General features: G+C 48.7%; 1 protein-coding gene and 1 long non-coding RNA gene across 4 annotated transcripts in view; one reads left to right on the top strand and one right to left on the bottom strand.

The window, feature by feature from the left end:
• Positions 1-17935, top strand: part of XYLT1 (xylosyltransferase 1) — a 317888-nt gene that overhangs the window by 289788 nt on the left and 10165 nt on the right. The window contains exons 11-13 of one of the 2 annotated variants that reach the window (XM_073792267.1): positions 2855-3188; positions 8878-9196; positions 14313-15377. In XM_073792267.1, the coding sequence (XP_073648368.1) occupies positions 2855-3188; positions 8878-9196; positions 14313-14361 (702 nt within the window). In that variant the 3' untranslated portion in view covers positions 14362-15377. Of the gene's footprint in view, positions 1-2854; positions 3189-8877; positions 9197-14312; positions 15378-17935 lie in introns of those variants that run through there. The other variant, XM_033841163.2, reaches the window with a different exon arrangement.
• The window catches only part of LOC141276480 (uncharacterized), a 358207-nt gene continuing 346365 nt past the window's right edge, over positions 6094-17935 (bottom strand). For both annotated transcript variants that reach the window (XR_012326090.1, XR_012326091.1), the window contains 2 exons: positions 11828-11922; positions 6094-8542 (listed from right to left, as the gene is read on the bottom strand). This is a non-coding gene — a long non-coding RNA (uncharacterized lncRNA). The remainder of the gene's footprint in view (positions 8543-11827; positions 11923-17935) is intronic.

Raw genomic sequence — 17935 nt, 5'->3', positions numbered from 1 at the left:
GTATATTCTTCTTCACATGACAGTTTTGAGCTATGGAGAGAGACGTGTAAATTAGAAGTTGTGATACTGTGCAAAACAGATAGATAGATAGATAGATGATAGATAGATAGATAGATGATAGATAGATAGAAGATAGATAGATAGATGATAGATAGATAGATAGATGATAGATAGATAGATGATAGATAGATAGAAGATAGATAGATGATAGATAGATAGATAGATAGATGATAGATAGATAGATAGATGATAGATAGATAGAAGATAGATAGATAGAAGATAGATAGATAGATGATAGATAGATAGATGATAGATAGATAGATGATAGATAGATAGATAGATGATAGATAGATAGATGATAGATAGAAGATAGATGATAGATAGGTAGATAGATAGATAGATAGATGATAGATAGATGATAGATAGATAGAAGATAGATAGATAGAAGATAGATGATAGATAGATGATAGATAGATAGATAGATGATGGATAGAAGATAGATAGAAGATAGATAGATAGATGATAGATAGATGATAGATAGATAGAAGATAGATAGATAGATGATAGATAGATAGATGATAGATAGATAGATGATAGATAGATAGATAGATGATAGATAGATAGAAGATAGATAGATAGAAGATAGATAGATAGGTTAAAAGGCTATGCTGGGCAACTGCTTAGACAAGCACATCAGGGGTGCTTGTAAGCAAAGAAGCCTTCCAGGTAGAGGTGACACCTGGGCTGAGAGCTAGATGATGAACTGGCCAGGAGGGGGGCGGGGAAGGAAGGAAGACGGAGCCCGAAAGAGGGCCGGGCGTGGACGGAAGATCAGGGGAGAGAGAGCCCTTCTGGCAGAGGCGCCGAGAGTGTTCCAGGGTGGCCTGGAGCATGGGGGAGGAGAGGGGAGGGAGAGGGATGGAGATGAAGCTGGAGTTCGTAAAGGACCAGACCTCGCAGGATAGGACAGGAGGAAAGACTGGACTCATGAACAGTGGGAAGGAGCTAGAAAGGATTGTATGGATGGAGGTCACAGGATCAGGTTTCTCTAGAACCATCTCTGACTTTGAGGCCTAGCTTGCATCCTGCCCACTCATTCATTTATTTCTTCAATAGACAGTGTTGTTTTCATTCCTCCTGTGCTTCAGCTGCTGCGCTAGGCCCCAGGGGTCCTCAGTAGGAGCCAGTACCTGGAGAGGGTGGCAGGGTGGCAGAACAGGCCAAGATCTCCCAAGGCTGGGAGGGACGGCCGCCTCTGTCCCAGCGTAACTCCCTCTGCTGCCCCTTAGGACAGCTCCTCAAGGCCAATCTTGGCCTAAAGATGGAAACCTGAAGCACGTTGTGGGCCAGGAACATGCACGTTTTACAACCACCCCAGTAGGTGGTAGGCACCGGCACATGTGTTTTGGATGGATGAATGAATGAATGGATTAGTGGGTGAGTGAGTGAGTGAATGGGAGGCAATATATAGAAGAGTGAATAAGAACCCAGACTCTGGGGTCAGACTTCCTGAGTCCCCCTCACTGATCAGAGCTAGTCATCCAACTGCTCTGAACCTCAGTTTCCTCATGTGTGAAGTGAGGATAACGTCAAGGGTCCCCCCTCCGTGGAGTTGGGAATGTTAGCCAGATCGATGCACCCACCCACTTAGCAGTAGGGCTGGCACACCAGAAGCTCTCAGTAAATATGAGCCGTGGAGCCCTGTGTCCTGGGTATAGTAACTTGTGGCCCGAACAACGAGAAAGTAAACCAGCTCATGTTTGCACTGCACATGTGAAGTCTGCTGAGGGTGTAGACATGTTTAGCCACACCTGCACCCCAGCCTGCACACACACACATCAGAGACGCTGCTCACAGAAGGACCACGGCAGCAGTGTCCTTGTAGTGTGCTCATCTCCTGCTACCATGTACCCACAGGCTGTGTCTTCAGAACATTATATTAAACCTCCTGGGGGAGAGAAGAGCCCCTAATTTAATCTGACTTGAAATAGTATCAAAGCTCAGTATCAGGGATCTATGTGGTTAATTCATTTTTTGCCAAGTCATTCATGCATTCATTTGACGGGTGATTGATGGAGCATTGATTGTGTACCAAGCACAGTGCTGGGCACCAGGAATCAGCAGGGGACCAGCCACAGGGATTTGAGCAGTGAGAGGACATTTCACAAGGTCTTTCTGGTTACTGGGTGGAGAATAAATTGCAGGCAGCAAAAGGGGAAGGATGGAAGCCAAGAGCAGATTTCTGGGGGGTCAAAGCCATACACACCCCCCGCTGGCTGGCAGGAAGGATGGATATGGTACAACCATCTCCCACCCCTAGAGTCCAGCTCAGAATGCTTTAGGGAAGCTGAAGCTGTGTCTTCCCTGGAAAGCTATCTGAACTCCTGCAAATGATGGGCGATACTAAGGGGCCCTCACGTTTCCTAGCTTATAATAGGGCAGCTCCAAATCCTGAGCTCCACTCTTGTTCAGAATGATTGTACTAAAAAGAGGCACATTATCTGGAAAGCCAGTGACTAAAGTGGAAATCACCTGCACCTGTTGAGTGGCAGGGTGTATGTTTCCATGGAATGGCCTGCAAGCAGGTATTCATTCATTCCATGTACACACCACACAGTAGGCACAGGAGGCCCAAAGGTTTAGTGAAATGGACCACAGGCCTCGTAATCCTTCAGACTAGGTCCAAATCCCAGGTCTCCTGCTTACTGCCTGTCCAACATTAAGTTACTGTGCAAGTAACTTAATTGGAGCCTCAGTTTCCTCGTCTGTTATATGGGTATATGAAGCCCAATAAGCAGTAGCCTAGGCCTTCCTAAGAGGCCCAGTGATTTCAGAACTCGCTCTCCTGTTTCAGGTCGGCACCGACTGGGATGCCAAGGAGCGGCTCTTTCGCAACTTTGGGGGTCTCCTGGGGCCCATGGATGAGCCAGTAGGCATGCAGAAATGGGGGAAGGGCCCCAACGTGACTGTGACTGTCGTCTGGGTGGATCCCGTCAACATCATCGCAGCCACCTACGACATCCTGATTGAGTCCACTGCCGAATTCACCCACTACAAGCCCCCTTTGAACTTGCCCCTGAGGCCTGGGGTCTGGACAGTGAAAATTCTCCACCACTGGGTGCCAGTCGCAGAAACCAAATTCCTCGTCGCGCCTCTGACCTTCTCAAACAGGCAGCCCATCAAACCGGGTGAGTACTTCCACTATTTCTGGGGGGTAATATTCCATTGCCCGAGGCCTCCTGGGTCCTTCACCCGGGCGGGCGGTGTTGCTCAGGCATGGGGCATGTGGGCCACCTTCGAGAACAGTGCTCTCTGTTCTCAGGATTTTTTCCTGCTCATCTGTCATACAGAACCTTCTAATTTTCTGCCTGTCTCTGCACACTGAGGTGATGTCATCTGTCTCTGTATTAGACACCTATTTATTAGATGCTCTCTCACTGGACTTCTAGAAGGTCCTGATCATATTTAAGACAGGTGGGAAATAAACCCGAGCTGAGATTGAGTTTCAGCAAACCTTGTTCAGTGTTTTTAAAAAAAAAAACTAAAATAGGAATCTCTGTTCATCAAAAGCATGATACTAGGTGAGGAGACGTATCACATACTAAAGGAAAATATTTGCACACACAAAAAAGTACTCAAATTCGGAAATCCCCGAAGTCAGAGCAAGCTACAAGCCACAGGCCAAATCCAGCCCACTTCCTGTTTTTGTAAATAAAACTTTATTGAAATGCAGTCATACTCATTTACATATCGACTGTGGTTGCTTTGGGGCCACAACGCCAGCATTGAGTAGCTGCCCACAGAGCCAAAAGTATTTGCTATCTGGCCCTTTAGAGAAAGGGCCGATCCCTGATATAAAAGAAAGAAAAAAGAGAGAGCATATACACACACATATAAAAAGATGCTCAGCCTCATGAATAATGAGAGAAATGCAAATTAAAAGCAAAAAGAGATTCCACTTCACATCTGCCATGTTTAGGACATGTTTGAAGATGAGACAACATCATTTGATGGTCAAGATGGAGAATAATAACTGTCCATGTAAGTGCTAGTGAGAGAGCCATGTAATAAAATGAGTTCGCATTTGCTGGTGAAGTTGAACATATACACACGCCCTACCGCACAGAAATTCCACCCGAGGTAGAGGCCATAGAGACTTGTGCAGAAATACAGCAAGTTGTTCATAATAGCACCAAACCAGAACCAGTCCAAATATCTGACATCCAATGGACCGACAGTGTGGTCTGTTCCGACAGTGGAGGTCTACGCAGCAGGGAACACGGCGTAGGACGTGTTCTAGAACGTAATGTTAGGGTGGGGATATCAGAATTACCATGCATGTATCTAAAGTTCAAAAATAGGCCAAGCCAACCATACAGTATTTCAGGGTTCATGTATCAGTAGAAAGCTGTCAAGAAATGAAGGAAATTATTAACAGGAAATTCAGGATGGTGGTTCCCACTGGGCATGGGGTCAGGGAGAGGGGTGTCAGACTCCTAGCATGCCTGCCTTTTTTCTTTTTTTTCCAAAAGGGTTTCTTTTATTTTTCTATTCCCCACCCCCCTTTCTTTTATCACAAGTAACGTCTTCCTCCCTGCTCAATCCCATCCCCAGGAGTGGCCACTGCCAACAGTTTGGTCTACAGTCCTTCTAGAGGTTTCTCAGTGCTTTTAAAGCATTGACATAAATCACAAAGACATTGTCACTCTTTTAAGAACAGAATGACACACTTCGTAGTGAAACTTGCTTTTTTCACTTTCCGAGTCAATATACGTAAAGCTGCCAGCTGCCTAGTGTTCCTTTGGGTTAAGGACCCACAATCTGTCTGTCCCTACCCCACCCCCGCCTGGGTAGACACATAGCTTCTTTTGTTGTTGTTGTTACAGATGCCACTGCAAAGAAGATTCTTGAACCTAAGATAGTATGTGCCCATGAAGATGCATCCATAACATAGATTCCTAGAAAAAGGATTTCCAGGTCTCTTAGTGTTTGAAATTGTTCACCTCCATTTAACAGATCGCAAACCCAGAAGCCAGAAACGCATTACAGCCTCTGTTGGCTAAAAAGAGCTCTGGGCTGGGTGTCATTTAGCCAGTGACACAAGGAGAGGGGGACATAGATATGGGGAGGGGCACCTGGAGTCCTAAGAAGGGAGTGTTGATGTGAATTCTGTCCATTTCTGCTAAGTTTTTCTGCTAAGTTTCTGTGCTGAACAAGCAGAAAGATTTGGACCTCATGTTTTCAGGTAATGGAAGTCTGCTTCTCCTCTCCCCCATGAAACAGGCAAAAGACAGCTCCTCCAGAACTAGAGGGGCCAGAGCCCCCCCACTTAGGGTCCTCAAGTGTCCCACGGATGAGGCTCACATCCTTAGCCTCTCTAAGGGTTCCCAAAGCCAGACGTGGAGGAGAGGGATGGAAGTGGCCGTCTCCTCTTTGCTTCCCATACAGCTAATCGGACAGAAAACGAGTGACCCTGAATCCATCCCTACCTCAGTAAAATAGCCCGGGGCCATTCATGGGGTCCTGATTTTCCCGATCTTTTCTCCTGGGATTTCTGAGGACAGCGAGGCTCTCCCCACGCATGCCCAGGATGAGCCAAGGGTCATTTTACCCCACCGGGAGCAGCCCCCCAGTCATCAGTAATTGGATCTGTTAATGATGTTCTGGTGACAGGGAACACGAAGGTGCGAGCAATGCAATTTGTAGAATGATTCATCAAGAGTAATTTGCTATTGATGCATCCCTGGTAATCTCAAGAAATCTGATGAGGTGGAATTGAGGGAAATTTAATTATAGAGGCGAGCATTGTGGGCTGATGCTATAAGAGCATTTCCCACATGAACCTCATTTTTCATAAGGGTTTTCTGCACAACCACAATATTTGGTTACCAGCGTTCAAGTGTTTGTCAACTCCTCTTTTCACTTTGAATGTCCTGCCTTTTCTCAGTTTGGGTGTCTCCCCAGTCCCCAGCTTCTCATCGCTGCAGTCCCTGCAGAGATGAAGGCGTTGAGAGGCTCTAGTAGGGAAGTCAGGACCTGCTCCAAAGAGAACAGGCTCTGTCCTCCTGAAAAAACAGAGGAAAAGAAAACAGGGTTTTTTTTCCTGAAAACCCTTTGGTGGGCATCAGGGAGAGGTGGGCCAGACTCCTTAAGGAACTCGAGAAAGAGAAGCTCTGCTAAGTATAGCAAGATAGGACATGTGCTCCAGGCGTGCTTCTCAGCTTTCTCCCACCGGTTCCCCTCCAGACCAGAGTCCAGCCCCCCAGCTTCCTGGGGCATTGGGAACTAAAGGAATGACGTTCTCGTACATGCAAGTCAAAGCATATTTTTAGTTCAACTAGCTTTCTCATTGCTTTTTGTTTTTTTAATTATCTTATTTATTTATTTTTGGCTGCATTAGGTCTTCGTTGCTGCGCACGGGCTTTCTCTTTGTTGTGGTCGGCGGGCTTCTCATTGCAGTGGCTTCTCTTGTTGTGGAGCACGGGCTTCAGTAGTTGTGGCTCACGGGCTCATTAGTTGTGGCTCATGGGCTCTAGAGCGCAGGTTCAGTAGTTGTGGCTCACAGGCTTTAGTTCCTCAGTGGCATGAGGGATCTTCCCGGGCCAGGGCTTGAACCCGTGTGCCCTGCATTGGCAGGTGGATTCTTAACCACTGCGCCACCAGGGAAGCCTTCCCATTGCTTTTTGAAGGGCAGGCATATATACACGGTCTTTCTTCCTCACTCAGGACCACACATATTAGAAAGTAACGTGCTGATTATCCAGGCTCTCCTGGTTGTCTCCGAGGGTGACAGCCACCATCAAGCAAAGAGGAAGCATTGTCATCTGAATGCTACATTGTCTTATAAGGAGGTTTCTTCTAATCCTAGTGATCTTGGCTATAGCAAAACCTGATTTGGTAAAACACGACCTACCAGAATCATTAGCCAGTCTTTTCAAAAAAATATATTCTTGTGTTTGGCAATGAAATAAGCCATGAGTGGGTACTTCCTCAAGATAGAAACATCTAGCTTCTTTCCTTCAGTCCAAATGTCTAGACTTTCTGCTTCCCCATCTTTAAGCCCTGGGAAACAGTCACTGTCTCTCTTGTTCATACATTACTTTACTGTTTACAAAGCACGTGAACTTCTACCTGAGCCTCGTGCCAGGTAGAAGTGAGTCTAATTGCTGGAAGGGTGAGTATCCCCATTTTGCAGATGGGGAAACCAAGTCTGCAAAAGACTAGCTCCCAGATGGAAAAATAAAATAAAAAACAAAAGCATTCTTTTAGCTTCCTGCTGCTGTATGAGCCTCTTGGTAGAGTATCACAATGACAAGAACGGGCTTTGGAGTCAGCCAGCCCTGGATTTAACTCCAGGTCTGTCTCTAAACTACAGCTGCTTCCGTTTCCTCATCTGTAACATAGGGATGATAAAATCCGCCCTATAGTTGTGTGTGTGTGTGTATTGTGTACTAATAATGCCAATAATAATAATCCTAGCTAAACTTTCCCAAGTACTTAGAATATGCCAGGCACCATTTTAAGCACCTCACATGAGTCAGCACGTTTAATCATCACAAACAAAGCTACGAGGAAGGTACTGGTTCTCCACGCATTTTATTGATGAGGAAGAAGTAACACACCTGGTATGCGGGACATGGGGATTCAAACCCAGACAGCCTGACTGCTGTCCCCGAGCTCTGGCGTGAGACCCCAGTGCTCAGCAAGGCAGAGCCGTTTTGGGAGCCAGCTGGACCTCCCACCCCACCCCACTCTGGTCCCAGCTTCGCGGTTTCCAGGACTCCTTGCTGTGGGCCGTTCATGCCCCACATCTTGGACCGAAGCAGAGATCCAGGTCTTATACAGAGTTCATGGTGGGCATTCAGCAGCCAAGGGTGGGGCTGCTCGCCAGGCTCTGAGGTCCACAGACCCGGGTTCCAGCCCTGGCTCTGACTCATCACCTGTATGATTCGGGGAAAGATGCTTTGCATCTTTAATGAGCTTTAATGAGGCTTTGCATCCTCTGTTCCCAATGCCTGGAATTCTCTTCTCCAGGATCTGCACATGGCTTCTTCCTTCCCGTGAATCAGTGCTCAGCTCAGATGTCATCTCCGCAGAGAGGTCTCCCCGGCCATCCCAGCTAAAATGAACACCCTTGTCACTCTCTAACCCAGGAATCAGCAAGCTTTTATTGTAAAGGGCTAGATAGCAAATTTTTCAGCTTTGTGGGCCATATACAATCTCTGTCTCAGCTACTCAGCTGTGCTGTGGTAACGGCCATAAACAATATGTATCCAAATGGGCATAGCCATGTTCCAATGAAACTTTATTTACAACAACAGGTGGTGGGCCGCATTTGGTCCAAGGGCCGTAGTTTATCAAGCCCCTGCTCTGACTCGACACAGCCCATTTATTCCCTTCATGACACTTATCACTTTCTGGAATGACCTGATTTATTTACTTCTTTCTTTCTTTCTTGTCATCATTCTTCCTCCCCTGGATTGCAGTCTCCTTCATTGTCTGGTCTGCTCCACCGCAGAGTAGAGCCTGGCACTTAATAAATCTGTATCAAATAAATAAATGAATGAATGCCTTGCAGATGTAGATGTTTCGTAAATATGTGTTGAATGAATTATCGTCTGGCCTATAGAAGGGGCTCCATAGATACATGCTGAATGAATAGGTGAGCGGACCATGCCCTGCACAAAGTGGGCTCGTACCTGTTGAAGGAATGTCCTCGTAGGCTCAGTTTCTTTGTCTGTACACTGGGAGTGCTAAAGGAACTTCCTCGTGAGATTGTCCCGCGAACTGAATGGTGCTACCCAGTGCCCAGCACACAGTAGTAGGTGACCGGTCCATGGCTCTTCTAATGATGTAATTGTTCCCTTTGGCTTTCAGAGGAGGCATTGAGGCTGCACAACGGGCCCCTCCGCAGCGCCTACATGGAGCAGAGCTTCCAGAGCCTGAACCCCGTCCTCAGCCTGCCCATCAACCCCGCCCAGGTGGAGCTGGCTCGGAGGAACGCCGCGTCCACCGGCGCCGCACTGGAGCGCTGGCTGGACTCGCTGGTGGGCGGGATGTGGACCGCCATGGACATCTGTGCCACAGGCCCCACCGTCTGCCCAGTCATGCAGACCTGCAGCCAGACGGCCTGGAGCTCCTTCAGCCCTGACCCCAAGTCGGAGCTGGGCGCAGTCAAACCCGACGGCCGGCTCAGGTAGCACCGGGCACGTGGGGGCCCGAGCGGATCTCAAAGGGGAAGCAGCCAGAGGGCCAGTGGGAGCCGGACCCTGGGCTCCCACCCCCGGGGGTGGGGGGTGCCTTTTGTGAGCGGGGCTCTCCTGGCCGTCAAGTGACGGGAGGGAAGGTTTGGAGGCCGAAGCAGGTTCTGCCAGCCACCTGACCCAGCAGGCCGGCTCCCGGGGGTGGGGATGGCTCAGTCCCAGCACCGTGGTGGTCTTACCTCTTCTGATTGATCCTCGAGTGCTACAGGTTCCTTGTCTTCCCCCTCAATGACCTGACCGCCCCCCCCTCACCCCGCCCAGACAAGTGATTCCAAAACTTTTATTTTGAGCAGCAGAGCTTTGTTGACTAAGTCGTAGGCGGAGGGAGGTCCCGGGTGAGGAGGAAATCCAGGCTGCTCTGCTTGAAGCTGCGAGTGTGAGATTCTTTCTCAAAGCTCAGCCCACCGGGCAGTCCCCTGCCAAGGGCGTCTCCTAAGGTACCTCGTCAGAACCCAAGGGCTCTACAAAACCTAGTTTGAAAAGCACTGCCCAGAGGGTGGGTTTGCTCTCCAGCCCCGCCCTTCAGCTCCTCTGGGCCAGGAAACCCTTGTGCCAGCCCTGAAGTGACAGGACACTAAAGTCACGCTCTCGTGGGCCCGTCCCCAGGGAGGTGGCGGGCTTCGCAGGGCCTCCCACCAGCCCTTCTCAGGTTCAGCCATCCTCCTTCGTAACTAGATGAGCCGGAGAGCCTTCTGATGTGCCACGGCCAAGGTCCACCCAAACTGTGACCGCCAGACATCCTGGGCTCCAGGCCACCCTCCTTCGAGGCAGAAATTGGGCGATGCTCGTGAGCGTGAGGGTCAAACCCCCAGCCGTTCGTGGGCGAGGAGATCAAGACCATGACCCCTCTGGGCCTTGACAGTGGGAACTTTGGGGACCATGGCCATGAAACTCATAGAGATCCTTGGGAGCAAAACTCCTGAGCTGGTCAGTACAGCAATACCTGTCACGTGCCTGAGCCCTTTGTTCTGAGGTCAGGTGTTTGTTTGGAACATTTGTGAATCGCACACTCGGTGCTGCTGGGAGCGACCAAACCGCATGGAACAGACTTTTCACGGCCAGGAAAGAGCATTTTAGATTTAGTTTTTAAATTCATGCCCTTTCTTATCCAGGGTGCCAACAGGCCCATCTGACACGCAGTGGAAAAGTGGGAAGCTTGAGTATCTGGTGGTTTGAAACCTAAAGAACAGTGTTGTTCAAATTGCTTGAGTTACTAGAAACGCAAAGGGTTTCCTTGCCATGTGTACATCGGAGGGCTGCCCTACTCATCCGGAGACCCCTCCCCGGAGGCCCCCTCCTCCGCTGATCCCACCCTCCCCCCAAGGACAGGGTTCTCTTGGAAAAGTCCTCCCACGGAGAGCTGGTCCTTGGCGATTCCCCTCCAGTGTGGGTTTGAAGGTACCGCCGTTTGCTCCCAGTGACCTGTCAGCTGTCGCCCCCTACTCACACCCCCAGCCCAGCAAGGCAGAATGTCCTATGGGCCATGGAGGATATAGAGAAGGGACACTTTAGATATTTATTATTTATATGTTTTAGTCAATGACTAATTAGTAGGTGCTGTTTTTGCAGCTTGTCAATTACGTTATCTTACTAACTGAAGCTGCCTTTATTCACTAAAGGCCCCTCCCCCCACCCTTCCACTCCCTCCCCCTCTCATCCCCCAGCCCCTCATGTCTGTCTCTGTCTCTCTGCTGCTTTATCTATCTATCTATCTGTCTATCATCTCTGTCTCTGCCCTGCGTTCTCCGTGTCCTCAGTGGGAAGCAGGGGACTTGGACACCATGAGGAGAACGCCTCAACCAGCATCACCCACTGGCCAGAAGTGGGGTATCCTTGGGAACAGTGGCGCCTCGCTCTTCCTCATGCAGGGTGTTAGCGTGACTCAGCCCTCCGGCTCTGGGGGTGTTGGAATTCCTGAGCCATCCCCGCCACCCGCCCCCAGCCCAGGGACGCAACAGGCCAGCAACTTGCGGAGGGAGGCTGTGCCGGCTGCAGAACCTGGGGCGTCCCCGCTTCCTCCATCACTGCCCTCCCGCAGCCAGTCTAACCGTGGGCCTCCATGTGAGGGAAAGCAGGCTCCCTCCACGCCCTGGAGGAAAAGATATCTATTTTAGGAAGATGGTAGGGGGTCAGACCCGGCCAGGAGAGCCCAGGAGCTGGCCCAGTGTTTCCAGGGACCTCGGCGTGGCTTTCTCAGAAAGCCCACGAGCTCCACATGGGTTCGCAAGTTCTGTGGGAGCCAAGAGGCCCGTGTCACATCCACTTCCTGCCCCCGGCCTCTGCCTCTGGCCAGGGCCTCCCTGAGCCTGTGGAAGCCGCCCGGGGAGCCGCCCTTTCACCCTTCTCGCCACTAGGGCCCTGTGTGTCATTTGTGATGGTTTTGGGGGCTCTGCCCTGGCACGTCCCTGTGCACCCATGAGCCTGCAGGCTCCTCGACGGGGCCCCACCTGCACCCTGACGTTGCTGACTCCTGTTCCATCCGGGAACAAGTGGAGAAATGGGAGAGCTGGCTTACTCTGGGGACGGCCCCCACCCCCACGGCCCAGGCCCCATTCCCTACTCACCGCCAGGAGACTGGGACGCTCAGGGGCCTCATGGGATGTTCCTCAACATCCTCCGTTTTTGAACCAGAGAATCACTTTGACGATGTTACATTTGGCTTTAAGGAAAAAAGGGAGAATTTCAAACAAAGCCCAGGATGATTTGAGCAAAGGTGATGTTTTCCCAGGAGAAATAGTTTAACTCATTTTTGTAATCTACCTGAGGATGATTTATTAGTTAGAGGCCATTGGTCAGGCAACCTTGAACTGTGGCTGCCTGAGGGTTTCAAAACCTGAGAACATGGTCTCTGGAAATCCTATTAAAGAAGCAAAGTGACTGTGGGCTGAGTCACTGACCAGGTCCTCGGACTTCAGGAGGGCTTAGAGGTGGGACGTGGGCTCGGGGGAGAAGGACACATTGAATAAGCTGCGACACTGTCCAATTTCCCATTCACCCCTGTGACGTTCAGGTGGAAACCACGCTCAGGAGGCAGGCAGCCTTCCTGAGTCCCGCTTCCCCGGCCATGTGCAAGGCGGTCTGTCTCCAAGGAGGGCACGAGCAGTTCCTAGGACCCCCATGTTCTCAGAAGTGCAGATGCTCCTCCCTTTGGAGAAAGGCCGTTCTGATCTCATCAGGAATCATTCCGACTTCATTTGCCATTGTTAGTTTAACTTTCAAAATGCCAGTGGAGTTGAGAAGGAATGAGCACGCCGCCCCAAAAGGGCAGATTACAGCTGCTCTGGGCACATGCCGGGACTGGGGGGGACCATGCTTCCTTCCGGTTCTCCAGTTTGCAGGTGCCAGGAGGATGCTGGCTGGAACCTTGATCTCTTTGCCAAGAGGGTGCAGGGGAAAGGAGGGCGGTAGCTGCTGGGTGTTGAGCCTGAGCAAAGATCCCTTTCGTAGCCAAGTTCACTGGGGACTCAGGACACGCTCCTCCAGCAGCACCCAAGGGGGCTGTGCTAGAAACAGCTGTTAGCAAACACCTGCCAGATAGAAGCCACACCCGCTGGCAGGGGCTACAAGTGGCTATAGGGCCCAGAACACTAGCATAGATGAGTGACGCCGTCGGTGTAAGACGTTAGGGAGTGGTGGGGACTGTAGTCTGCAGTGTGCGCATGACACAGACAAAAAACTACAGCTGCATCTCAGCTCCAGCCTGAGTTGCATGTGAGAATACGGGCACAGTGCAGCAGAATCATCTAACTTGGTAAGGGAAGCCAGAAATCCATATTTTTATAGGAAATGTGATTTTGAAATGTTGGCATTTTTTTCTTTCGAGAGTGTAGGCAAAGAGAAACCTCACAGTTCAGCCTGTGCGCTGCCAGCGACCTCTGCTCTCTGGAGACGTGGTTTGAAAGGAAGCTAGGCTTGTCCCGGTGGGGGAGGGAAATGACACCACTAGGAAGGGGCAAAAAACTAACAGCTCATGTCCAGCTCCGAAGGGAATGGGGACCTCTTACTAGTCATTCCCGTCCCAAAGAAACGGTCCCTCAGAGGAGAAGTGTCTCATAACTGGCGTGTTCAGCTCTCCTGGTCTCAAGACAGTTTGTACTGAAGGGAAGATGGCACAGAATTTGCAGACCCCAAGAGCTGCCCCTTAGACGTACGGAGGTCCACATTGGCCTGGTCCCCGCCTTCCAGAATTCCATCCTACCAGGCAGAGAGGTCCAGGATGTGTTTCAGGAGGAGGGCTTGGCGTGTCAAACAGCCCGGCTCTCTCCAGATCCCAGGTTTTAGCAGCCATCTTGCCACATGCCCGGAAACATCTTCGGAAGCCGTGCTCACGGGAGGTCCTCTGCTTCTGCCTCACTTACCTTACTATGCCCATGGGTCAACCACAGGCGCTACCTCATGTGTCTGCTGAGAAGTTTACCGGGGTGGGGGGTGGGGGGATAAAGGTGTCCAAAATCTGCTGGAGCTAAATGCATAATCTATGCAAATTCTTTCTTTCTCTTTCTTTCTCTCTCGCTCTCTCAGAAGTATTACTTTTTTTACCTGGCAAACAAGATACTGTACAGACCCCTCTTAAGACTGAGGAGGGCTTTCACGTGCCACCTGTGTCTGCCCCTCACGTTGTCATTGGTTCTGTCCTTGCCAAGCCCCAGGCAGCCAGAAAGCAGCCCTCTGTCGCCCTCCCCTTGGCTGGGAACGCTCCAGCCGCCTCTGCCTACACACCTGGCGGGAAAGCAGGTTCTGCACCTTGCCACCTCCGTTCACAGCTTCATCCTCTCCACCCTTCGTTTGCCTCCCTATCCTTCCCTTCCCCCACCCCCAAAAGCCGTAGGTTTCTCCTTTTTGAAATGAAGCCTTAAAATTATTTTGGGAAAGCTAACCCCCCTCCCCCTCCCATTTCCACCAACATCCGAGAAGAAAGAGCATCTTGAAGCTCTCAGGGCAACCCCCTAAGCCAGGGGCTGCCAAGCTGTAGCTTGCAGATGTGATAGAAATGGCGTCTCTTGTCGTCCTGAAGAAAAATGTTCTGTTTTTCCTATGGGTAAAATGAAGGCTTGGGTGCTCATCTAAACCTCAACCAACTCCCGAAGCACTCTCCTAGAGCATATCGCCACTGCGATGGGCTGCCGACGTGGGCTTTCCAGCCCTCCCCCGACCCCCGAAACTTGGTGACTTTAGGTACTTCATTCATGGGTGAATCAGGAGAGTTTCTCAATATATCTCTTCATCCTTCCTGCCTGGAAAGTGATAGCATTAAATAGTCCCAGCGGATGGGTCATGTTCTCAAAGGGATCACACTCTACCTACTTGCAGAATCCCCCCATTTCCCTGCCATCGCTCCAGGGCTGATGGAGGCCAAAGACAACCCCAGGGTTTTCATAGGAAATTCACTGGAATTGAGCGCAATCGTCTTTGTCGTCCTTTGTCTTTATATATATACATATATACATATATATATATATATATATATATATATATAAAATTACGTTGTCAAAGACGTTTGGGTATTTTTTTTAGAGGCGTCACAATAAGTTATTACCGTCCCCCTCATTGTTTTTCAAAGACATGTGGTGATATAGTTTTTAAAAAATAACTATTTTGTTATAGATCATAATACGCATACAACTGTATAGAAATATTTTGTAATGTATTGATTTTAAAAAAAAGAGAGACTGTAAATAAAGTTTTTAAAAAAAGAGAGAATTCGAAAGGCACACACTGAAAGATGTAGATATTTTGCTATTTATTTAAAGGAGTATTTTAAGAGATACTGAACTATCTGAAATTGACCAGTAATCAAAGTTCCAATCATCCGAATGCTTTTCCTCGCAGTAGAATGTGATTCTCAGAAACAATTGCACTACCGGCCCATTTTTGCACCTTTTCTGTCTTTTCATTTAGCGGAAAAACAACAACGAAATTGTGCCTTAGCTGTATTTTTTTGTCTAGGGGAGTTTGTTTCTGTCTGACAAAGCAAAATTTTTTGCAGAAAACAGTGGATGTACTGAATACTGTATCATACCAAAAACACTGCAGGTTGTATATAGATGCTTTCTGTCATACTGTGTTTTCAGATGCAGAATTTTAAAATTAAAAAAAAATACTGTCTTTATGGAACAGTGGGTGTATGACTTTTTAGTGATAACTGCATCTTCATGCAATCCTGTATTCGCCCCCCTCCCTGCACGGTCCTCCTGCTGAGACCGTCTCTCCTGGGAAAACCCGATGTGTGCACACACTCCGTAATCAAGCCTGCTGTCATCTCCCAACCAGATTATTGCAACACCCTCCTGTAAATGATACCCCTGGTTAAGGTAGAAGTGTGGTTTTAAATCCCTTTGTTAAGTAGAGGGTAGTGAGGAGGACTGCCATCTAAAGTGGCAAGCGTTTTCTATACCCAGCTGGCCGGTTGTGTAGCAACCTGTTTTCCTTTCCTCTTCACTACACAGCTAGACTGCACTTCCCAGACTTCCTTGCTCTCAGGTGTGGTCATGTGACCAACTCCTGGCCAATGGCATGTGGGTGGAATGGATGTAAGACACTTCTTAGGCCTGGCCCATAAAACTTCCCAGAGAGCTCTTGCGCGCTCTCTCTCTCTCTCTCTCTCTCTCTCTCTTTCTCTCTCTCTCTCTCTCTTTCCCCATTTACCAGCTCAAGTGTTTTAAATCATCTTGATTTGGGGCATTCATAAATTTGCCTATTCTACTGCTCTTCTTGGAAGCTTCACACAGCCCCCAACTTAAGAGGGCAGAGACACAATATGGGAGGAGCTGGGCCCCAGATGGTGACATGGAAGACCACCCCATCTGACTATGATGTGAAAAGAAAGAAGCATGCATTATGTCATGCCACCAGGAATTTATCTACTACAGTAGCTAGCCTTACCTTAACTAATTCATCCAGATATGGAAACTCAGATAGTCCTCTGGGAAAGTCCAAGTTTCAGCCCCTTCATCCCATAGGTAAAGATACAGAGACTCAGATGGGTGAAGCTACCAAGATATGAGTATCACGGTCAGAAGTAGAACCAAGGTTTCCTATCCCACAGAGACTTTCACAAGTCATTAGGAGGACTGGTTCTCCATCCTTTGGTTGGCCTCATTACGACATTTATAGTGACTCCTGACGGCCACAACCAAGGATTGAGAGTGCCCAGGTGCTGGGTCACGGACATGCCTTTAAATCATCCTTCAGAATCCTAAAGGCAAAAGTTGGCCCTGAGACCCAGATGGGACTTTATAGCTGGAGCAAAGTTGGTTAGAGAAGGTAAGTGACTCTATGTTTGGAAGGACGGTTGGACCCCAGGTATAGTGCCAAAACCTTTTTTCCAGTTGGATCTTATAGCCAATCTCCCCCTCCTTTGCTCAAAGATAAGTCCTCCAAAAAAAAAAAGGGGTTTTCTTGCAAGGGAAGGATAAACTTCCAAAATCTCCATGGGCGGAAAGATCAAAGATCTTGTTCACCCAGTGTTCCCAGCACTTAGCACAGTAAGCCCAAGGTATGGGCACTCAGTGAGTATTTAGTGAATGAACAAGCGAATAAAGCCATATTTCTTAATTAACATATGGGCATGGGGTCATTTGTCCAAGATGCTGTCTTTACATCTAATATTTGATGATAATATTTGGCAAAACATGCGTTATTGTAAAGTAAATAGTGATTTTTTTCCCTTCAGTAAGGATGTTTCTGGGCCTTTTCTTATGCAAGAGTTGGTTGGAATTTCTTTCTACTGATTTATTTGACATGTCACATGTCACCTTTTGTTCAGAGAACAGTAGTGGTTGGCTTAAGTTCGTCAGATTAATGGTTTTAAAGGTTTTATTTTAAGGGAACCCATTTTCAAACAAAATTGTGCATTAAACCCCCATATTATATAAAAAAGACCTGGGGTCCAGTGGTTAGGATTCCGTGCTTCCACTGCAGGAGTCACGGGTTCCATCCCCGGTCAGGGAACAAGGATCCTGCATGCCGTGTGGCACAGCCAGAAAAAAAAGGCGGTGGGGGCGGGGGGAACTGGGGCCGGCGGGGGGCGGGGGGAATTGGGGCTGGCAGGGGACAACAGCGGTTGCCAGAAGGAAGAAGGAAGCGGGGGGCGGGGGAAATGGGTGAAGGAGATTGAGATACAAACCTCCAGTTATATAATAAATAAGTCACGGGAATGTAATATACAGCACAAAGCATATGGTCAATAATACTGTGCTCAATTTTTATGGGGACAGATGGTTACTAGAATTAGCTTGGTGGTCATTTCATAATGTATGCAAATGTCAAATTATTATGTAGTACACCTGAAATTTACATGATATTGTACATCAACTAAATATTTCAATTTAAAATAATAGAATAAAACAAAATGAAAGAAATCGGGGGCTGGGAGGGCTGGTGCATTTGAAGTGGGAGTGGAAATTGTCTTAGCAGTGTCTCCCTCTCTCCTCCTCAGCCAGTCCCTTTGGTATCTCCAGGGGGTAGGTATGTAGACGACCATGCTTTAAAACTCTTACCTCTAGACCTTTGGTGGGGTTGGTTGGAAACCTGGCTGCCAGGGTGCTGTGAGATGAGTTCTAGGCTGGATCTCTGAGAATGAGACCAAACTAAGAATAATTCACCCCTTACCTGGTCTTGGAAAGTCAAAAGGGTGGGATTTTAGAATTGGTGCCCAAAGGAGGTATGGCTGG

This window comes from Tursiops truncatus, chromosome 15 (genome assembly GCF_011762595.2).
Source record: "Tursiops truncatus isolate mTurTru1 chromosome 15, mTurTru1.mat.Y, whole genome shotgun sequence".
Classification (NCBI taxonomy): Eukaryota; Metazoa; Chordata; class Mammalia; order Artiodactyla; family Delphinidae; genus Tursiops; species Tursiops truncatus.
The sequence above is the reverse complement of the archived record's forward strand: the minus strand, read 5'-3'. Positions and strand labels throughout refer to the sequence as shown.